We start from the raw sequence: 20,343 nt of genomic DNA, 5'->3' as shown, positions 1-20,343 counted from the left end.
CAGTTCCCTTAAAAGGACCATATACAATCCTCACAGAATCTTACGGTACATAAAACAATGATTTTCATGGGGAGCATTGAGGTTTTTTTGTGCGAACACCAGACAATTTGATGATTGGATTGACTAGAGGACAGTTACAAAAGGTTTCCAGTGACCAGGTCAACGTTCTGTTGAACAAATGAAACCAACTGCAGGTGTGAAAGCACCAATACATCTGGGAGCTTTAATATAGCAAGCTATAACATGAAGTGATGGAGCTGTAGAAGACAAGTGTGCTCTGTGGTTGAATGGAGACAGCCTTCCACTGGAACTGAGTCTCTGCCGCACAGTATGTGGATATTCACAGACTGTGATAACTTCATTTACACCTCAGATTAGAATGTCGAAATTGCAGCTCGTCTCTGTTTAGTAAAAGTGATGAGACATTTGGAGTGGAGACATTTCGAGCACACATCACCTACAGAGACCTCAAACTGTGGAGCGCAATGACCTATGAGGAAATCATACTATTCAAATTGTATCATATTATGTAACCTAAGGAAGAAACAAATATGGATATGTACTGAGTACTGACTACGATCTAGTAGTTGTGTAGATAAAAATGAAAGCTCCTCTATCTCTATATCTAATATATGATAACTGTGACTGATTGAAGTGCTGGTCATGTGATCAATGTTTGCATTAATCTTGTGGAGAGCAAGAAAAATATTACTGCTGCTTGTCAACACATCTACCGGGATGGACAGATTGCATGGCACAAGCACACATTACTCTCACACACACACACACAAACATGCAAACACATATGCATGCGCATATGTTGTTGTTTTTGAAGCAATGATAAAGAGATAAAGAGACCAATAACAAAACAAAGCTGAAAGGCATGTCATGATGTCACCGCAACAGCCTTGGAAATGCCAGAATATCAGTGACACAGAAAACAGTGACAAAAATCAGCAGAATCTGGCTTTAGAGACACATTAATTGTCACTTTAGATTAGTGAGCACAGTGTGTGTGCGTGTGTGTGTGTTTGACAGTCTCTGACCTTTCCATTGGTCGGTGAGCTTGAAACTATTTAAGTCAGAGGTCAGCAACTTCAAATCTGTATTAATTCATTTTGTGCAGAACAAGCTGTAAATACAACGCTAACATAGAATCACCTTGTAGTATTATGGTGAACATGTAGTTCTAACAGTCGGTGATGTATAAATGGCGGCATTAACTGATGTGGAATTTCTTGCTTAACTTTAGTATTCTCTCTGGCGTTTTAGCTGCTTAATGCACTAAGCCAACATCAGAAATGGTAAATTTGGTGCCTAGCCAGTAGCATTAAGTGGGTTTTCAGAATGTTTTCACTAAAAACAACTGCTGGAAATGGATGATGAGGACGATGAGCTATGAATCTGACCAAAAACAGGAACTTTGAGCTGAATGGGAATAAATTCTTTGTCAATGTGGGGCCCGAATCTGGCGAAGAACATTCCTGACTCACTCCTTCACTGGGACCACTTTGATAAGGACAGAGACAGAAACCCCAGCACAATGTTTCTCACCCCAGTGAAGGACAGAGAGATTAGACACCTGGTCAACAAATGCGTAGCAACAACATCCACGGATGTTGATGACCTCGACATGAAGCTAATCAAGAAAGTAATAGATGGAATGGATGGAACCTGTCATTTCAAACAGGGAAATTTCCCACCAAAATGAAAGCTTTTGCTTCTCCCGCTTTCCCTTTCGGTTATGTGTATTGTGTGAAGTACACTGCGATGATGTGTGATGAGTGATCTCACTGACATGACCGAAATAAACAAATAAATAAATGTTATACTTAAAAGCTTTGAAATGGTCAGCAAAATCGGGTGATATTTCTCTGTAGGATCAACACACGTGAGCTTTTATTTCACACGATAATTTATTCCTTTCAAGTAGCTTTTAATATTTACCTTGCTCACAAGTAAGAGAAAATATGTATACATTCTCCTTTTATTTTGAGGAGATAAACAGCAATGATCATAATAATATCATTTCCTACAGTGAATTCTTTGATGTTACAGTATATGACTTGGAACGGTGCTCATCAAACAATTGTCTGCAACATGATTACACACCTACAGTATAACTCTCATTTTATAGAAGTACAGCAGTCAGCATGAGAAACAGAGAAAGTTGTCCACCATGCTGAGCCTCACAAATAATGTTGCCAAAGCACAGTCCACAGCTCTGCCTCTCTGTGCTGGAATTCTATTCCAGTGGCAGTTGCTGGTCTTCGAAACTTACATAAATTCTGCAAGCGAATAACTAGAACAAGGAAACGCGATAATGATGGAAAGCTGAAATGCTATAATAGTGTTTTTATTCAGTGTATTGTATATGTACAAATGAAAATGGTCTATATCGCCAAGCAAATCACACACAACGACCTGCTACAGCTACAGACTTCCCTGGCAAAATCCACACAGGACTGAGGCAGAAAAGGCTCCGCTCTCCTGTTTGTTTCTGCCACACTGTCAATCAAAAACTGTCTCCGCATTTCAGACAGTTCCTCCGATCATCATGCAGAAGCCCAGCGTCTGCACCCGCCCACTGCTCCATTGACCCCGAGAGAAGCCGTCTCATAGAGAACAGTTCAAACTGAGCTTCAAGTGGTTTTAATGCGGAGGCTGCTATGGGAATACGAAAATCACGTAAGACGATCCGCCGTCCGTGATAATCAGCTGATTCTGAACGAACTAGGAACACAGTCTAATTGCGTTCTAGCGCACATTTAGTATTGAAATGTAAATACGACACAGTACATATTTGACTACATTTTAGAGGATTTTGCTGTCACAATGGCCAATGCTCAGCTGAGATTAGCACACACCCCGCGACCCTCATGTGGAGGATAAAGCGGTAGAAGATGGATGGATGGATGAATGTATATCTGATCCATCTGTAACTCAATGTCTTCTCCCTCACTCTGTCACTTTTAGTTTGGGTCTCTGCACCTCAGCCTTTTCCCTCTAACAATATGTCCTTTCTCCCTCGTATCTCACTCATTTGTTGACAGCCTCTTTACCTCTTTCCATACAGTCTGTATTATACTCTTTCACATCCACACATACTTCTTCATCTTCTTCTTCTTTCCCTTTCTTTTTTGAACTTCCACATCCCACTCTTGTTTTCCCCCTCTCTTCGCCTTTGTTCTAAATGGCAACAAGTATTTGCTGCTCACTCAATCAGGAACAGATTGTTTGGTTCAAGCGGCATCTGTCCGTGTATGTACATGTGTCTTGTGCGTGCACTTGTCTCGGTCTGTGTCCTGCACATCATTAAGACCTTCCTACTAGATCAATTCAAGGTGGTCTAAGGACTCAGACAGACAGAGGGAGAGGGAGTGATAGTGATGCTTTAGTATATCAGTTGCAATGACAGACGCTGCTTTGTACACAGACTACTGTAACACCTACAGGCAAAGGAGGCCTGATGTGCGAGGACCTGAGATTTTCCACTACAAAAACACAATCACTTGATTTGATACCAGACAGTACACATTTGTTCACTAGCCTAAAAAAAAAAAAAAAAAAAGGTTCCTCTGTAGTGTCGATGAAAATGAAAACAAAGACACTGTTTATATACCTCTATAGGAATATGATAACCCACTTTTATAATGCACGAAAATTAACTAATATAGATGTTGCAAACTAGGATTCAGAGCTTTGTGTTCAGACTTCATGTGACACACGATCCCAATTCTTTCTGGTTTAAAATGAGGTTATTCTGTAGTTTGTCTGATCTTTTGAAGATATATGGTTATCCTGCATATGGCTGCTGGTGTGAAGGCAACATTAAGCAGTGATCAAATGAGAAAAATGTGGGTATTTTATCCAGTGGAGGGAAAAAAATAGACCTCATAAAAAATAATTGCGCAGATCAGGCAGTGCACACATAGCTCAAACGTGAAAAAAGACTGCTGTGTTCTCCACAAGACAGAACAAAAGATTACTTCCAGTACTTTTTTTTAATCAAAACCTAAAATCCTCTGAACTTACTGGAAGTGTTGTGAAGTTTGGCTGCCTCTGAGAAGTTTGAGTAAATGAGACTGCGAAGTGTGCACCATTGAAAAACCTTAGCTTACAAAGCACAGAACCGTCGTCTTTGGCGAACGACTCCTACCTGTCATGCCTGGAGGGGTTTTCAAGAATTTTCCATTGAAATTTTGGATCACTACATCACACTTCTCTGTCGACTCCATCCTGAGAGAGAGAGAAGAGGGGGGAGGAAAAAAAGGACAATTAGCTCTGCATGCTATGGTTCCATGATTTCACGAAAAATCATGCAGATGTGTCCCCTCATTGCAGCAAATACGGTCAACACTGTCTGTTTATGGATCTGTCAGTGTGCTGTATGCTCATGTGTGGATGTGTGTTTGTGTGCGTGTGTGTGTGTGTTTTCTATGCGGTTTCCTCTTCTTTGTCCCTGTTTAAAAGCTCCATTCAGACTGATCTGTTGTGTGTCATGTCCTTTTTGTCTGCCCCTATTCAGCTCTGTTCACCCAATCACAGCTCAATGACTAATTGCCTGCTTGGCAAGCAAAAGCCTGTGTGTGAGTGCATGTGAGGGGGAGAGGGAAAAACAGTGACTGGAGACAGGGAGAGAGGGATTGCGTATGTGTGTGCAAATGGTATTTGAGCTTGTGTGTGTGTGTGTGTGTGTTGGAGTCTCTTCACAAAATCAGTGACCCTGAATGGAGGCTTGACTGCATTCTAATCACTGGCACACTCTGGCATGGTGTAACTGAGAAGACCACACACAAAGCCACTGACACACATAAACACACACACACACACACACACACACACACACACACACACAAGGGTGATGGGGCCAAGGGTATAGGAATGTGGAGTTGTACCATCAGAGCCAAAAAGTGCTCTATAGTTGTAAGAGGCCAGGAGTGAACTGAGGTTAATGTTGCTTCTTGGAATGATCTAAAACAGGACTCTCGACCATGATGGGACCATACTCACAAATCAGTATGATGATATCTATTAAGGGATTGCACAGTAATATATGCAGCAAAACATTACATTAACCCTTTAACACCGAGCGTTTCGCAGGCGACACGTTTTGCACAAGCGCACTTTGCATTGCCGTATTTACGAGACAGTTTGTGCTATCGGAAAGCTTCCAATGGGTTTCTGAAAGCTGTGGAGTTGCACGTCAAAGGCAACGTGTGGTTATTATGGTTTCATTTGCGTGCTTTAAATATGTTTTTTCAAAATTCATGCGCGAAATCTGTTCATGTACAACTAAAGTGTTTTTTTTTGTTTTTTTTTTAAATAAAACTTTTTGTTCCACATTTTAAATTGTTAATTCACTATTTTAACAAGCAGTAAATTGTAAATAACTGCCAGATATTGAAAGTTATTCTGGAAAAATAAGCAAAAGTGTTAAGATATTAACAATCGAATGCCATATTTTGCTAGAATCATGGCAAGAACATAAATCATCAGTTGTATTAGTTGTGAAAAAAAAATAAAGTTGGCCACAAAAACAAATAAATGAAATGATGCATGTTCTGTGAGTGTCTGTGTCGACCTGTCTGTACCTGGCAAAGCCGACTCCTCTGCTCAGGCCGCTGGCATCCCTCAGTATCCGCGTGGAAATGACGTGACCAAAGGGCTTGAGCATATTCTCCAGCTCTTGCTCGTCCATGGACACTGGCAGGTTGGAGATGTAGAGGTTGGTGGGGTCCTGCTCCTGTTGCTGTTGAAACAGATGGGTGGAAGTTGAGCAATGTGATTTTGGTGCTTCCTTTGACTTGTAAAAAAACCAAACAATTTCAACCAAAAAAGTGAAGTTGAATAATGAAGTCAAGTGTTAGAGAAGGTATTGGGTCTAACAAATGAAAAGAGAAATTTTAAACCACATAATCAAAGTTCACATCAATCACACTCAAGAAAAAGAAATCAAGTGCTGCATTTATTCTGATTCTGATCATTCCCCCTTTGAAGTACATATAAAAAGCTCAAAATAAGAATGAGAGGGAAAATGAAAGTTATGTATTAAAATAATTACCCTTCCTTAAAAGCAGACTTTGATGCAGTAAATGCACAAAAAGGTTCAAGTTTTTTCATCCCAAATTTGACTAAATATCCCACGGCAAAATATCAATGAATTTAACTGGTAAAATCTCCTCAAATGAGGAACAAACTCTTCTGTTGGAAAGACAGAAAGTGCACAGGCTCCACACTCAGAGCCCCTGAAGCAATAAGTTAAACCCCTAAGGATTCATAAATGTTAACAGAGCTGCATTAAATTTTTCACAGAAACAGGAAATTTCCATCTTACGTGGCTCTCTGGTAATTTAGACAAATAAACTATACAAAATTATTTTCATTCTGTTTGGCAGCATTCCATTGGAAAAAAGAAATCCTCCACAGGCCTTTGTATGTGAGTGTATTTGTTACATCTTTAGGACATTTTCTGGCACAAACACTGACCTTATCAGGACCACTATTATCATTTCTGAGGAACTGGTTAAGTTTAGGTCTAAGATTTTAATTGTGGTTAGGTTAAGGTTAATGTTAGGTATTATCTGATTATGGTTAAGGTTAGGGACAACGCATTGGCAGTCCCAATGAATGGAAGACAATGCAGTGCCTATGTGTATGTGTTTGTGTGTCTGTGAAACTACAGCGCTGGCAAATTAAGACGGGACGATGCAGCAGAGGGTGTGATGTGTGGTGATCTATACTTTACAGAAAAAAAAGTGGTATAATCCATGTGCGATTGTTAAATTATAACTGCATGATTCAGAGTCCTCCACAGTTTTGTTGCTGTAAACAAATGTGTGAAGTTTATGGCTGCTTTAGCTGTCTCTTTCTCTCTTTTGTATGATATAATGATGCTAATTTATTCATTGTAAACGTGCTACCATGGAGGTGTAGATGGATACAACATAATACATATTATCATCCATTTTTCAGACGGCTCTTCTTCATATTGATCTTTTATATTCCACTTGTAGTTTGCAAATAATCCCAGATATAAATATCACAATACTATACATGGACATAGTGTGACGATATGTGATTCATATGTTGTCATGATCAATGAAGCAGATACTTAAAATGAATATAGTCAAATGCTGTATGGGTGAAAACTTTTGTACTGTGACCAAAAAAAAGTTACTCCGTGTGGCTCATTTCAAACCTACGTATATTCTCTAGCCACGGATTTTCCTTTCAATGAATCCAAAATGATTGATTTCCAGAGTGGGAGTTCCAAGTCTGGCTGCCTGTGACCAAAGTCATCCATGTAGTCGGTGACTCAGACTAAGCAGAAGACTGAGGAGGCCTGAAATACTTACCTTTCTTTCTAAGTTTGGATATCTTTACTTGTTGGTAAGGATTTTCCTTTGGCACAGTGTCAAACACATTGAGCGGCACAGTTATCTTCCCACACAGGGCAAATGGCTTTGCATTTTCTGTGCATGCTTGTGTGTGTGCGACGTGAGGCAGTGAGGAACAAACATGCAGTGAGCAAAAACCTTCACTCGCATTAAAAACAATGTAAAAAAATGAGCTGTGTATCATTGCAAAGAAATGTTTTTTTTCTGCTAGCATTATTCTAGCATTACATTAGTATGTTCTTCTGGCTGAAATCCTACTGTTCCAAATGTCAATTAAAAGATCCCCAATGTTCTTTCAGGGAAACATAGTGGAGGACAAGTTTTAAAAAAAAAAAGTGTTTTTGAAACTCGAAGCTTTGGCAGTAACAGCCAAAAGTTAGTTAAAGCAAGTGTTTATCTTGCAAGGCTACAGTCTTGCATAGAAACACAGGGGTTACAATACTATTTTTATTATTCTTCTTTTTTTTGAGATTTCCTGCATTTACAATAAGGTGTGAAAATGGTGTGTGTGTGAGTGGAACATCGGAAATCTGACTGTAATGTGAACATTCTGTCGATGAAATCCAGATACAGACCCAAACATTTACCCCACAGGTCCACATACTCTCTAAAATCAGCCTTTGCTCTCACTACTGTGTTGAGATTCACAATTTGAACAGTGTCCATAGCTGCTTAGGCTAAAACTTACAAAGTGACAGAAAATGTTGTGGAGGAATCATTGGAGACCTGCAAATGTTTTGATCATGTGTCATACTCTTTAATAATTATGTCTGTGATTTTGTGTGATTCAAAATGAAATCGCTCCAGAGAACACCTGAGGCTATTCTCTGCTGTGACTGTGGACTTTGCCATTTTCAACTTGCTTATCTCGAAACAAAGGAACATCTGTTTTAAATCTCCGTATGTGGCAGAATTTCCTCCGGTTCTCAACAGAGTTAACAATGATACAATCCTGTTTTCCCCCGTTATTTTGTGTCCTCTCCTGTGGTCAGTGTGGTTAACAAGCAGATTTCACCCAAGGATAATAACAACAAAATCCCACAGTGGTTTGTCCAATTTCAGCTGTTTTGTTTAAGCACACATTTGTCTGTCGAGTTTGAGGTTAATGTAACAAGGGGAATGAACGCAGATTTGAGTTAACAAGAGGGATGCCATAATGTCTCCTCTACTCATTCAGGTTTTTATTCTTATTCATGTCTATGTTTTCTTTCCCATCTCGTTTTATATTTTCCTCAATCCAGGGAAATGAAGTGAGATAGCAATTCAACATCTGTTGTCAGAGTTTGGCTGCAAAACACACTTTTCTGTGATCGGACCTGTGGGTTCAGGTGCTATCCATTTGTAATCCGATCACAGAAAACGTATTTTAATGCTGGGTGTAAAGGGGGGCCTTACATGCGCAAGTACTTCTGGGATATGAACTAAAGTGACTTGGAACGCCCACATGTGGATGAAGTTTCCATTTGAACAAAGTTATTTTTGATTTTATCTCTTGCATATTGCAAATGACGTACCCCTCTCTCCGTCACCCAGTCCCCCCCCCCCCCCATCTCTTTGTCTCTCTGCGTCTTTGTCTCTCCCTCCCTCCTCCCCTCTCTCCCTCCCTGTAACATCTGTCATGTGCTGAGAGCAGCGTCACACTGACGGTGCCTCTCCCCGTCTGTGTGGACTGCCAGTGAGTCGGCCTGTGCTTTCAGCTTCATTAAGTCTCATTGCTTCATTGTTACAGCAGGTCTGCATCTCTCATCGTGGCCCTTCCTGGTTACCCCACAAAGCCTTAAGTTTAAAGGGAGGGCAATGGCGCTGGCTGAGTCTGAGCTCGGTGGATAGACACGACGACGTGAGACAATACTTGAATTTTTCTTTGCAGTTGCTCTTGCATCTCAAATAGTAACACTTCACAAAAGAAAATTACACATCAGCCTCTCACGGGCGCTGAACAGGAATGAGTGGTTATTGAAAATGGATAGATGCAAAGATAAGGAAAAATGAAGGCAGAGAGACACTTTTGAACAGCTAGAGCAGCTACGGAAAAAGAAGCAGCATATTAGGGAAATCAGACTTTCTGTTCATTATGTGTTCATTCCTTCCTCTTTCAGCTTGTCTCTAACTTAATCCTGCTCATTTCCTCTTTTAATCCATCTATTCTCCCTTCTTTTTTGCCCTCGATCTGCCCGCCTCTCTATTCTTAACCCCCTCCTTTCTGCTGCTCACCCTCATTCCCGTCCTCATGTTCTCTCCATTTTGCCTACTTGCTATTCGCTCCTCCTCTTCCTCAGCTTAAGCTCTAATCTCCTATAATGGTAGTCTTGCTGTCTAAAATGCTATCTGAATGCTAAATTAATATGTAAAAAAAAAAATCCCTCAAAGCTTCTATATCTTCCCCTTTTGCTTCTTCACTCTTTATACCACCTTCATCTTCACTTCCATTCATCCCTACCCGCCACCTCCTTGCTCTCTTTGCACTCCTGCCTTCCTCCATCTTCCTCTACCTCAAGCAAAGTTCTAATCTTTCGTAATGATTGTCTGTGAGTCTAAATGTTCTCTAACGGCTTAATCAATACTTAATGAACATACCATAAATACTTTATGAACCCTAAACCCTGAAATCCCTGGGGTTTCATTAGCCATGAAGATATACACTTTTCTCCATCTTCATGATGACTAAAGGCTCGGTGAAATCAAACACTGGGTACTGAATGCGTCATCATGTAATGCTCCGGTCAATTCATGTTAGTAGGCAGTGAGTTTGGCTGCTGCTCTCTGGCTCAACGAGTGGGTAATGTGGGTTTGGTGAGCACATTACAAAAATCACTGCTTCATGTTTCCGCCATAGCTAAAGGTCACTGAAATGTCAGTGTCTTTATATGATCCACAACTGTTTTTCTCGGAATAAACTTGTGTTTAATATGCAATTATACAAAAAAGAGCATTGATTTTAACCGTGTCATCACATCCCGTCAACATTTAAGAAGTATTTAGAACTGACTCTACACGACGTCGCTGCCATGGTTAATTGACCAGAAAGGTAATTCAGCTTCCCTTATATTCAAAAGATTCAGTTAATGCTCAAGGATCATTACAACTTAAGTTAAAGGCTTTTGAAATGACAGCGTACGCCACTTATGACAAATATTCAGAAGCCGAAAAAGCTGTTTTCCACTTGGTGGCTCTGTAGCAGCTGTGAAGTGGCAAAGAAACCCTGACTATTCAAAATAAAATGCCATCACACTTGACTGAGTGAGAGACCGACTACGTTTCAATGTTTAATTTAATTTTGTGTCAAGCTGAACATTTTTTTTTTTCCTTCCCCGGTCTTCCAATGTTGCCTGTGTCTTCACATGCTGCATAACTTATTCAAAGCAATAAGAGGATAATGGGGGCTACACGCACAGACACACAGACAGTTCTCACATCCTCTAGTCACACATGTAGTTATTATTAAAGTCAATTATTAATTTACATACCCCTTCGGCTCACTTTCTTCTGCTTTTGCATTGATCTCAACTGTCCTTTTTTTCATATTTCAGATTTGACATGGCTTCTTCTCTTCTCATCCCACCACATCTCTCTTTTTTTATCCTCATACTGTCTCCACTGTGTGTATTAAAAGGCCAGTAATTCATCACAGAGTCGGAGCAGAGCGCAGTGCCTGCTGTACACCAGTATGCGAGCTGCTTGTCTACCAACCATCCAGAGCTAGGATCAACCATCCATTTGTTATTTTTCATTTGTCTGCGTTTTGAAATAAAATAGATACTATGGATAAATTCACACAAGGACAGACTAAACAAAAGCCTTGCATGATTGTAATCTCACATCTGCCATGAGTTTTAATACTGTGGATGTTCTTGTTTATTCTAAAGTCTAACCACACAATCATAACTCAAGAGTGTGATGATGATGATTCCTAAATTGGAGTTGTGTTATGTTATGTGGTTGTGTGGTAGTTGTTACGTCTTTATGGCCGAATCCTTTAAATTACTTGAAACAAGCATGTGATCCACTCTGGGTTTAAGGCCATGCTGATAATCATGAACCACAAAACTAACCGGGGTTGTTCCCCTCGTAACACAGCGGGGTTAAAGGAAGAAATGTAGAGAAACAAGGACTGCGGGATTACACAAACACACCTATACATCATTTAAGCTGAGACACATTCAGCATATACAGTGCATCATCACAAACACCAGCCTATCTCACTGAATGCCCTCTTTTCTCTTCTGTTATGCTGAATGCTGTAATCAAGGCTAATGAGACTCAGCTGTTGGTCAGTCTAATTACCTGGAATGCAGACAGATGATCTGAGAGAAAGGCCTACACACACACACGCACACGCACACACACACACACACACACACACACACACACACACACACACACACAAACACACACACAAGCCCACGCACACACGCTTGTCTTTCTACAACCAGTGACATCATGCATCCCTTAGCTTGGCTGCTATGCCTTAATCATCACCATCATCAGCCGTGCTCCCAACCCCAACTATTATCCAAGCCAAAACCTAAACCTAATTGTAATTTTAGCCTTAAAATAATAATAAAAAAAAGAAAAATAGGACCAAACACGACAAGAAATCACCGGCATTTACAAACCAACCAACCAACCTTTACTTCACCCATTGTGTGTGGACTCCTGTTGTAAAAGCTCAAGTTGAGTATTTTAGTCAGCACCAATTTGTTGTTGTCTTTTTTTTTTTTTTTTTTTAAAGCAACCATGTTTGGAAGACAAGGAGGGTGGACTTGACTGAGCCCTTATCCGCTGCATGTCCACCTACACTTGCAACCATGCACTTATTTGACAGCACTAGCTGTCAATCACATGGTGCCCACCCCCAAATACATGGTGACACAACTAGTCTTTAAAGACATAGCTTTTCAAGCGCCTGCCACTCAAATAAATACTAAGGCTATTCCTATAAATGTATTTGTTCATCATTTGTTCAAATGATTTTCAACCTAACTCTATACATATAACTGCTAGACAAATACAGTACTCAGCCATCTCCCTAAAACGGTGAGGTGGATTGAATTTAAGTGAAATAATCTTTTTGAAAAAAAAAAAAGGAAAGGCAAAGGCTATAGAGCAGATCAATATGTCCTCGGAATGCAGTAATAGTAAAGCCAAAGGTCCAACTTGTGTGTATTAAAGAAAGAAAACATTAAGTCAATCTGAATACTCATTATAAAAGCTATAGCAGAGCAAATCTTTTATTGTGTGTCTAATAAATGTGTCTCAGTGCCATTCAGTGCTGTGTCACCCTGATGTCACAGTGTCTGCCTCGGAAAAGGGAAATTTGCACTTTAAATTATTAATGAAGTCTGAAAAGAACCGGGGTTGTCTCTGACTCTGCCCGTAATGTGCACACTCAGGTCCTTTGAGATAGAAACTGCAAGTTTTATGTTTTGTTTAAAAGTTGAAACTGTGTCCACCTTTGGTGATAAAGTGAGAAATGGAACACTTGAGCAGTTTGCAGCAGCTGCTGCAGCAGCCTTTGAATGTCAACCAAAATGTGCAGCTGATTTCAGCACTTCACTTCTCACAAACCAAACCACAGAAGTGGTACAACTTGTTCTCGTCACAAATTAAGACCAAAGCATGAACTACAGCACGTCTACGACGAACAAGTGTTCACATGCAAATTGGAAATAAGATTACTAGATACAGGCGAATGGATTTGTTGAGTTTTGTTGGAGACATTCCATCTCTCATCCATGAGGCTTCCTCAGTCCATCCTTCCAAGTTCGGTGAAAATCTACCCAATGCCGTGCCGGATTACACACACACAGAGGTTTGCCCAGCTATTCTTATTAGGACGCTGCTTTGCCTTCCATTCATCATTCATTTAAACAGCCTAAACACAGCATTATCCCGAAACTTAACCATAACCAAGTAATGCCTAAATGTGACCTTAACCTAACCACAAATTAAATCTTTGCCCTAAATTTTAACCAAATCCTCTGATATTATATTCTGCTTCATCAGGACCAGGTTTTTCTTTGTCAATGCTGAAAAAGCAAAAAACACACACACACACACTCACTCACTGACACAAGAGACATACTTTCTGCTTCAGGGCGTGTGCAGACGTCCACTAGTGACCCGCATAATGTTAATTTTGCCATTTCCGTGACGGTCCGCGCGGACAGTACACAGACGAATCCGCACATAACTCAAGTTTGACTCAATGCAGGATGGAACGCGGCGGCTGCACGTGCAGCTTTCTGTAGGTGCAGAGTGCGGGATGCCCGGGCTCTAAGATGAAGGCTGTATGAAAATATTCATTAGCCTTGAGGAGTTTGTGATGTCATCACCAAAAACTGCCAGACTCAGCTTTGAGGAATATATATCATTGTTTGTCTGAATGTGACCGAATGATTATTTTCATCAGCACTGTTAAAGGTACGACTAATATTCTGGCTGAGTTTGGTTATTTTTGTGCCACACATTTGTATTCGCTCTGACAAATTTAAATGAACAGCAAGAATCCCGTTCCACGTCTCTACAGGTGCTTGACCGAGCATGGATATACTGTATGTGCTTTACTGGAGTCTTGTTTAGATTCAAAGCAAAGACAGCACATACAGAAGTACCTTCTTTACCAATCTTTTCTCTTTTCTTCACCAAACTGCTCCTTGATAGTCTGCATTTAGAGCATTTCATTAGAAGAACCCAATAAAGCAGACGGCTTGCTGAATTATCAATGTGGAAGCGCCTTCTCGGATAAGGGAAGAGAAAATGAATAATTGAAAAAAAAAAGTTTTTAGACAAACATATTAAATGTGTTTTTTGGCAACTTTCTCCCTCCCGCTAATGACACGTGGCTCGTCCTCAGACAAATCTTTGGAAAATGAAGGTAAGAGCCACAGCTAGAGAGAAAACAAATTAGAAGGCGCTTACAAAATTAAAAAGGTTCTCTCAAGTGCGTGGAAAGAGAAAGTTTGGGATTTAGGCAGCGCAGTGATTAAAAACGAAAGCTCTGGCTCAGACACAAGAATCACATTGACTCAGGGGGGAAGAAAGAGATGAACTCCACTGTGGCCATAGTTTCCCACTGTGTCTTGTTACATACACAAAAGCCAACATGAGCGGAATGTGGTCTAAAAACACGTATAGGACATTCCATAAAGCATATCTGTGATTAGTGCAGAGAAGATAGATGGGAGAACACTGGATACAGGCGACAAGGATTTGTTGAATCCAAAAAAAGCAACTCATAAATACATAAAAAAAGGTATCCGTGGTTGACTGATATGGTAAAAAATCACCACAGTCTGGCCTGCAACGAAATAAATGACACTAAAAATACATTGTTTTCTGTGTAAGGGATTTTCAGCAAATGAAAAAAGGTGAAAGTGTGTGCTGTTGTTGATTTGCCTTTGTTTGGTCTTTGTGAACACAAAATGCAACATTATTTTTTATATACCATCAGACCTGAGTGAGGGCGCTGTCATGTTTGCACAGCGGCAGTGTGGGGGCAGCGCTAATTATACATTTTTATGAGCTGTAGAATTCACGCCGGAAACTTTTGGTGGGCACCTATTCGCAGCCATCTCACTCTTGTTCTCTTCATATAGTTTTTGACATCATATTGAATCACTTCCTTCGTGAATGTCGTCAGGGGACACGAGACTTTTGTTTGTATATAAAAGTGACACGCTACAATAACAAGGGACGACACAAAGAGACAGAAATAAAGAATATAACATTAGCACATTAGTCGCCTCCCCTGTTGGATATTGTACAAGTGAAATGGGGGAAAAAAAGGTTCTTTACCTCTGCTCTTGTGTGTAAATTAGAGGCTTTTCAGCAAAGAAACCTAAAACATTTTGCTAAACTTAACTGCACTGCAGTAAAACTGACATGTCATCCAAGGGCATAAAACACTTGCAGCACTTCTAAAAGTTGCAAAAGCAGGTTGACTTGCTGCATGAGAGAATAAAGCTGCCCGTGTCCACCCACACCTTCTTTTGGCCTCAGCTACTGAGTCCTTTAGAAGAGTAATACTGGTTTACACTTCAGTAAAATACCTTTTTGATCATCTCCTCTCTGCGTCTGTCACGCTGCCATCTCACCATCAAGGTCAAGCACTTGGGCGTAAGCGTGTGCGTTCTTAAGTTTGACCAAAGTGCAATCATGATGAAGGCCAACATTGAGCATATTTCAATAGTGAAATAGTCATTTTGTATGTCTTTAAACCAAGTGAACGACGTGAGAATGTGCTTGAGTCACACTTTGTGAAAACCAACATCAGTCCACAGCCAAACTACACTGTCGTTAATTCACAGTTAAAGACTCTCAGACCCACTCCTGACTCACTTCACAGCGCTGATCATTTTTTCTCAGCAGCAGTTTGGGGTTAAACTTGCTCAAGGACACAAACCTGTGGTTATTGAAGCATAGATGTTTTCTCTCCACTTATTTTCCTTGTTTTGTTTCTCTATAGGTCTCCAGACTGAAATGTGAATTTAATTTAATTTCTTATTCAAGGTTCAATGCCACTGTTGGTGTTCTTCAGTGTCCTTCATCATTTAAATGCGTCCTAATGCCGGGATGTCTTGAATTTGACGGTGTGTCGACAGTTGGTCGATTCTCACATGGTGCAAAATGAGTGACTGAGCAAACCATGTCAGGTTTAGCAGAGTTGTTGCCTTTAACACACACACACACACACACACGTCTGGTGCTCTCACCTGATACTGTTTCATCCTGATCAATGTCTTTGTCCTACAGATCCAAAGCTCAAAAGCTGTGGCCTGTTGCCATGGTTATTTCTATTTGAAACCAGAGGGATTAACCTCCAGGGGGATATAGCTTGGAAAAGAGAAACAGAGACAGAGAAAGGAATGAGAGCGAAGAGCAAAACAAGAGGGGGAAACAGGGATAGAAATACAACTACGGGTGAAAGGAATATGTTGATACAACTAATGTCAGAGATGTAATAAATGAATAAGTAAGAGTCGGTTATAAATGTATACACAGGATAAGATTTTATGATGTCTTGTTTTATGTGATGAACATGTTTGGCAAAGTAAATGATTGTTTCTTGTGTCGTTAAGGAACTGAACTGCAACTAAACTGTGAAAAATGGATTGGATTCAGCAAGAAAGACAGAGAAAAAAGGAGATTATAAAGGAATCTAAGGGTAAAATGTGATGTACACCAGCTCATTGAGTTTTGAGGTCAAGAGGGTTGCAGCGTCGTCATTTTGCTGTCTCGTATTTCAACAAATATGTTAACTAGACAAACACAAAAAAACAGTACTGAGACTCTTATTTACTTCAATAACGCTAACCTTTTCACTTCTTAATCACTGGGTTGGCACTGGCTTGCTTTGGCTCAGTTTGGTTTAGCTTGGCCATACAGAGACCACTGGCATATGCTTCGAAACTAAATATTGGGATTTTCTCATTGCAGCGTTGCGTTCCTATTGGCTGTCCTTACACTTTGTTATGAAGAACTGCAAAACATTGCCTTCACACACACACACACACACACAACAGACAATCCTGCTTCTCGAGTGTGTGAGCTGAAACCTCAGCCCTCTGGCTGAAGAACAGTCTCCGTGCTACAGATGATGCATTCAAAGCAACACGTCACAACATGTAAGGTAGGTCATTTATTTTGCTGGCAAACCATAAAACCATGTAAACTGTACAGATCTTGCTTCAGAACGGGGCTTTTTGAAGATACATGCTCTTTGCAGAGTAATCTTCTCTGAAGATGTGTGTGTGTGTGTGTCTGTCGCGGTGCTCCTCAGAGGAGGGAGCAGAGATTTTCTTGCCCTCTTTAGATGTCAGGATGAGGGCACCGTGGGGCCAGCTGACAGCTTGGCAGACCAAGGTTATTTACTTTTTAGAAAGGGAAAACCAGCCTGAGTCAGCAAATACTAAAGGGCAGCCACACAAAGACACACACACACATGCAAAGACACATGCACACACATGGACATGGACAGTTTCACACACACACACACACACACACACACACACACACACACACAGTGCTTAAACACACACATTGCCAAGAGGTTAATAAAGTCCTCGCAAAACAGCATCCTAATTACGATCGCATCCTCCACCAAGGACACGTCATGATAGCACGCTCGCATTCATCTCTTCATTTTACCTGCAACAACCACAACCTCCCCTCAAACAAAGCCATTAGGCTCCAACATGGTTCTTAAAGCCTCCCAGGCCAAACTGAGCAGCTCTATTGTCCTCCTGACACAAAGCCTTGTTAAAGCTTCATCATCCGAGCACCCATCACAACCTGACCTATATTCTGTCCGGGGCCCAGCAGTGCCATAACCCCAAAATGTTCGAAAATAGAAGCCATTACTAACCAGTCAACCAATTAATAGTGACCTTATCTCCAACACACACAGCTGACATCATTTATGTATTCATATACAGGCACGCAGACGCACAAGACGACAGTACCCGCAATTACATATGATTTATTAAAAGAGGACGTATATGAGCACAGACCAAAGCACCTCTTTATTTAACATTCATGGAAGCAGCCAGGAATCTTTATCTACTTGCTGGACCGTGCCTGCTAATGTCCAATTTGCCCTCTCCTGTCAAAATGAGAAAGTTATTTTAAAGAAAAGGTTTGCCAGAGGATGTCAGCGGGATATTCCAAGTTCCTGCCACACTTCTAAAGATAAAGCAGCTGCAAAAGTACTTTTTTTGTAAAAAAAAATAAAAAAAAAAAAAAAAAAAAAAAAATAGGTAGGTATTCCTATTTGTATTTACTCCTCAGAGTCTTTTAAAGAAATGAAGAGTTCCTTTACTTTAATATTAGAACGGATATTGCTGCAAGCCGTAAACACACAAATACTCATTGTTCAAGTGCAGTAAAAACGTAACTGAATAGGATTTTTACCTAAAATAAATCAATTAAATAATGTGCTTTTATTAAACAGCATCTTTGACATGTAAAAGAAAAATTGTTGAGTATCAGCATAATTAGCATAAGGCAGTTTATATGTTAAGTGATCCACACGGCATGGTCAGCAGACACATTAATCAACACCAAATATATGCCCCAGTTGACATTTTTACGTCTGTTTTTTAAAACAGCGAGTATTGACTCATCCAGAAATGATCAATAAAAAAAAATGCAATAACTTTCAGTGATTTTTATAATCCTAACATTAAAATAAAAGCTCAGATGCTTCTCTGGATTGTTCAGAATAAAGGTTTGCCCACACAAGGCATGCGTGTACACGTTGCTGCTTCCGTGTTTTGTGTGTAACTTTCACATATAAACAAATGTTACATTGCCAAATGAGCTCATACAATGATTCATAAACAACTCTCTCTGGATTTCTCAGTAGAGTGGTGTTTAAATCTCTTGTTGCCTTGGCGACATTCATGACTCAAAGTGAAACAAATCGCTTCACACAGGAAGCGATTTGTTTCATGCCATCACAGACGGAGGCAACTGGGCAACATTGTGTTAGTAAAGCGAAATGGCTGGAAACACAAAAAGAGGCTGCCACGAAAAAAACAATAGTCGTTAAGCAGTTTGACGGGATAAATGCTTCAGACCACTGCTGTGCTGCCGTTGTATACGTACAAACGCTCCCTCCGTCAGGTCTGATAGTACTGATTGGAAAGGAACTTTATTGTCATTATACAACTGAAAATTGCAAGGTCAGATGGAGGGTTGACAAACCTGCCTACATGTTTAATGGTGGGAGGAAACTGGAGAGCCCGGAGAAGACCCCACGCAGACACAGGGAACCGAACCCAGCACCTTCTTGCTGTGAGGCAACAGCGCTAACTAGGGCATTAACAGAAAAGCCGATGGATGTGTCACCACAACGACCGCCGTGTCAATGTGAAGACGCCATCAAATGACTTGTCGACTCGACTTCGACTTTATTGACAGATAAGTCGATCTGAAAAAATGAGCAGTCATTAATGCACTATACTAACCACTACGTCACCGTGCCACCACACACACACACACACACACACACACACAAAGCAATACACATAGCTTTAAGCACAAAGAACTTACTTTTCCGCTGAGATGTCCGCATGCATGTACATGTTTGATTCGAGTAAAACTTTTAAAATGTTCGTTAAAATATTCGCCGAGCCAGTGGGAATTTGATGATTGTTGCCGTTTAGATCAATGAAGACAACTGGCATGAGGAACTCGATGAGGAAACTCCAAGAGGAACACAGGAAATGGGAATTTTTATTTATTTTTTTAAAGATAAGTAAAGAGGTAGAGTATACAGACAGCTAGGCACAGCATGTGAAAAAAGCCTCAGTGGTTTTCAGTGGGCATGTGCAGACGAACTAAAAGGTTACAGCATTTGATTTGTGATATTCTACTCTGAAAGCTCTCTCCCTCTCTCCCTCTCTCTCCCCCTCTCCTCCTCTCTCTCTTCCTGTCTGTCTGGGGGAGCAGTTTGGCTACTGCTGTCCACAAAGTTTGATCGATGGCTGAATTATGCCATCGGATTGTGAATCTAGCCGACTCTGCTGTCTGCCCAATGACAAACAGCAAACATGTCTGGCCACCAATAACAATGAGAGATGTGAGGGCCGGGCAGCCAATCACAACACACACTTAACAGTGTAACCATAAAATAAGGACATTTCACTCAGCCTCTCCGAGCATCATTAATAGACTTCATTCATTTGTATTCCTCGGAGTGTTTGAGTCTATATTTTCAATGCAGCGCCACCCCTTTCTTCCTCAACCCCCCCCCAGCCTTTTATTTCCTGTCTATATTTCCTCCTTCCCCTTGATCACTCTGCACACCTCCCTCTCAGAGTTTCGGCAGCCCACTCCATATTCACTCCATCTCTTTCTCTAACCTCCCTCGCTACAGTTTGGGCTTCCCACTCCCACTCCCTCCCTCAATCAATCTCTAACATGCACCCCTCCCTCACTC

At 40.6% G+C, this 20,343-nt stretch overlaps 1 protein-coding gene across 6 annotated transcripts in view; it reads right to left on the bottom strand.

The window, feature by feature from the left end:
* The window catches only part of LOC131470984 (RNA-binding motif, single-stranded-interacting protein 3-like), a 148,382-nt gene that overhangs the window by 27,028 nt on the left and 101,011 nt on the right, over positions 1-20,343 (bottom strand). For all 6 annotated transcript variants that reach the window (XM_058647111.1, XM_058647110.1, XM_058647115.1 and 3 more), the window contains 2 exons: positions 5,595-5,752; positions 4,160-4,239 (listed from right to left, as the gene is read on the bottom strand). In XM_058647111.1, the coding sequence (XP_058503094.1) occupies positions 4,160-4,239; positions 5,595-5,752 (238 nt within the window). The remainder of the gene's footprint in view (positions 1-4,159; positions 4,240-5,594; positions 5,753-20,343) is intronic.

This window comes from Solea solea, chromosome 13, assembly GCF_958295425.1.
Source record: "Solea solea chromosome 13, fSolSol10.1, whole genome shotgun sequence".
In the NCBI taxonomy this organism is placed as follows: domain Eukaryota; kingdom Metazoa; phylum Chordata; class Actinopteri; order Pleuronectiformes; family Soleidae; genus Solea; species Solea solea.
This window is presented reverse-complemented; position numbering and strand designations above follow the sequence as displayed.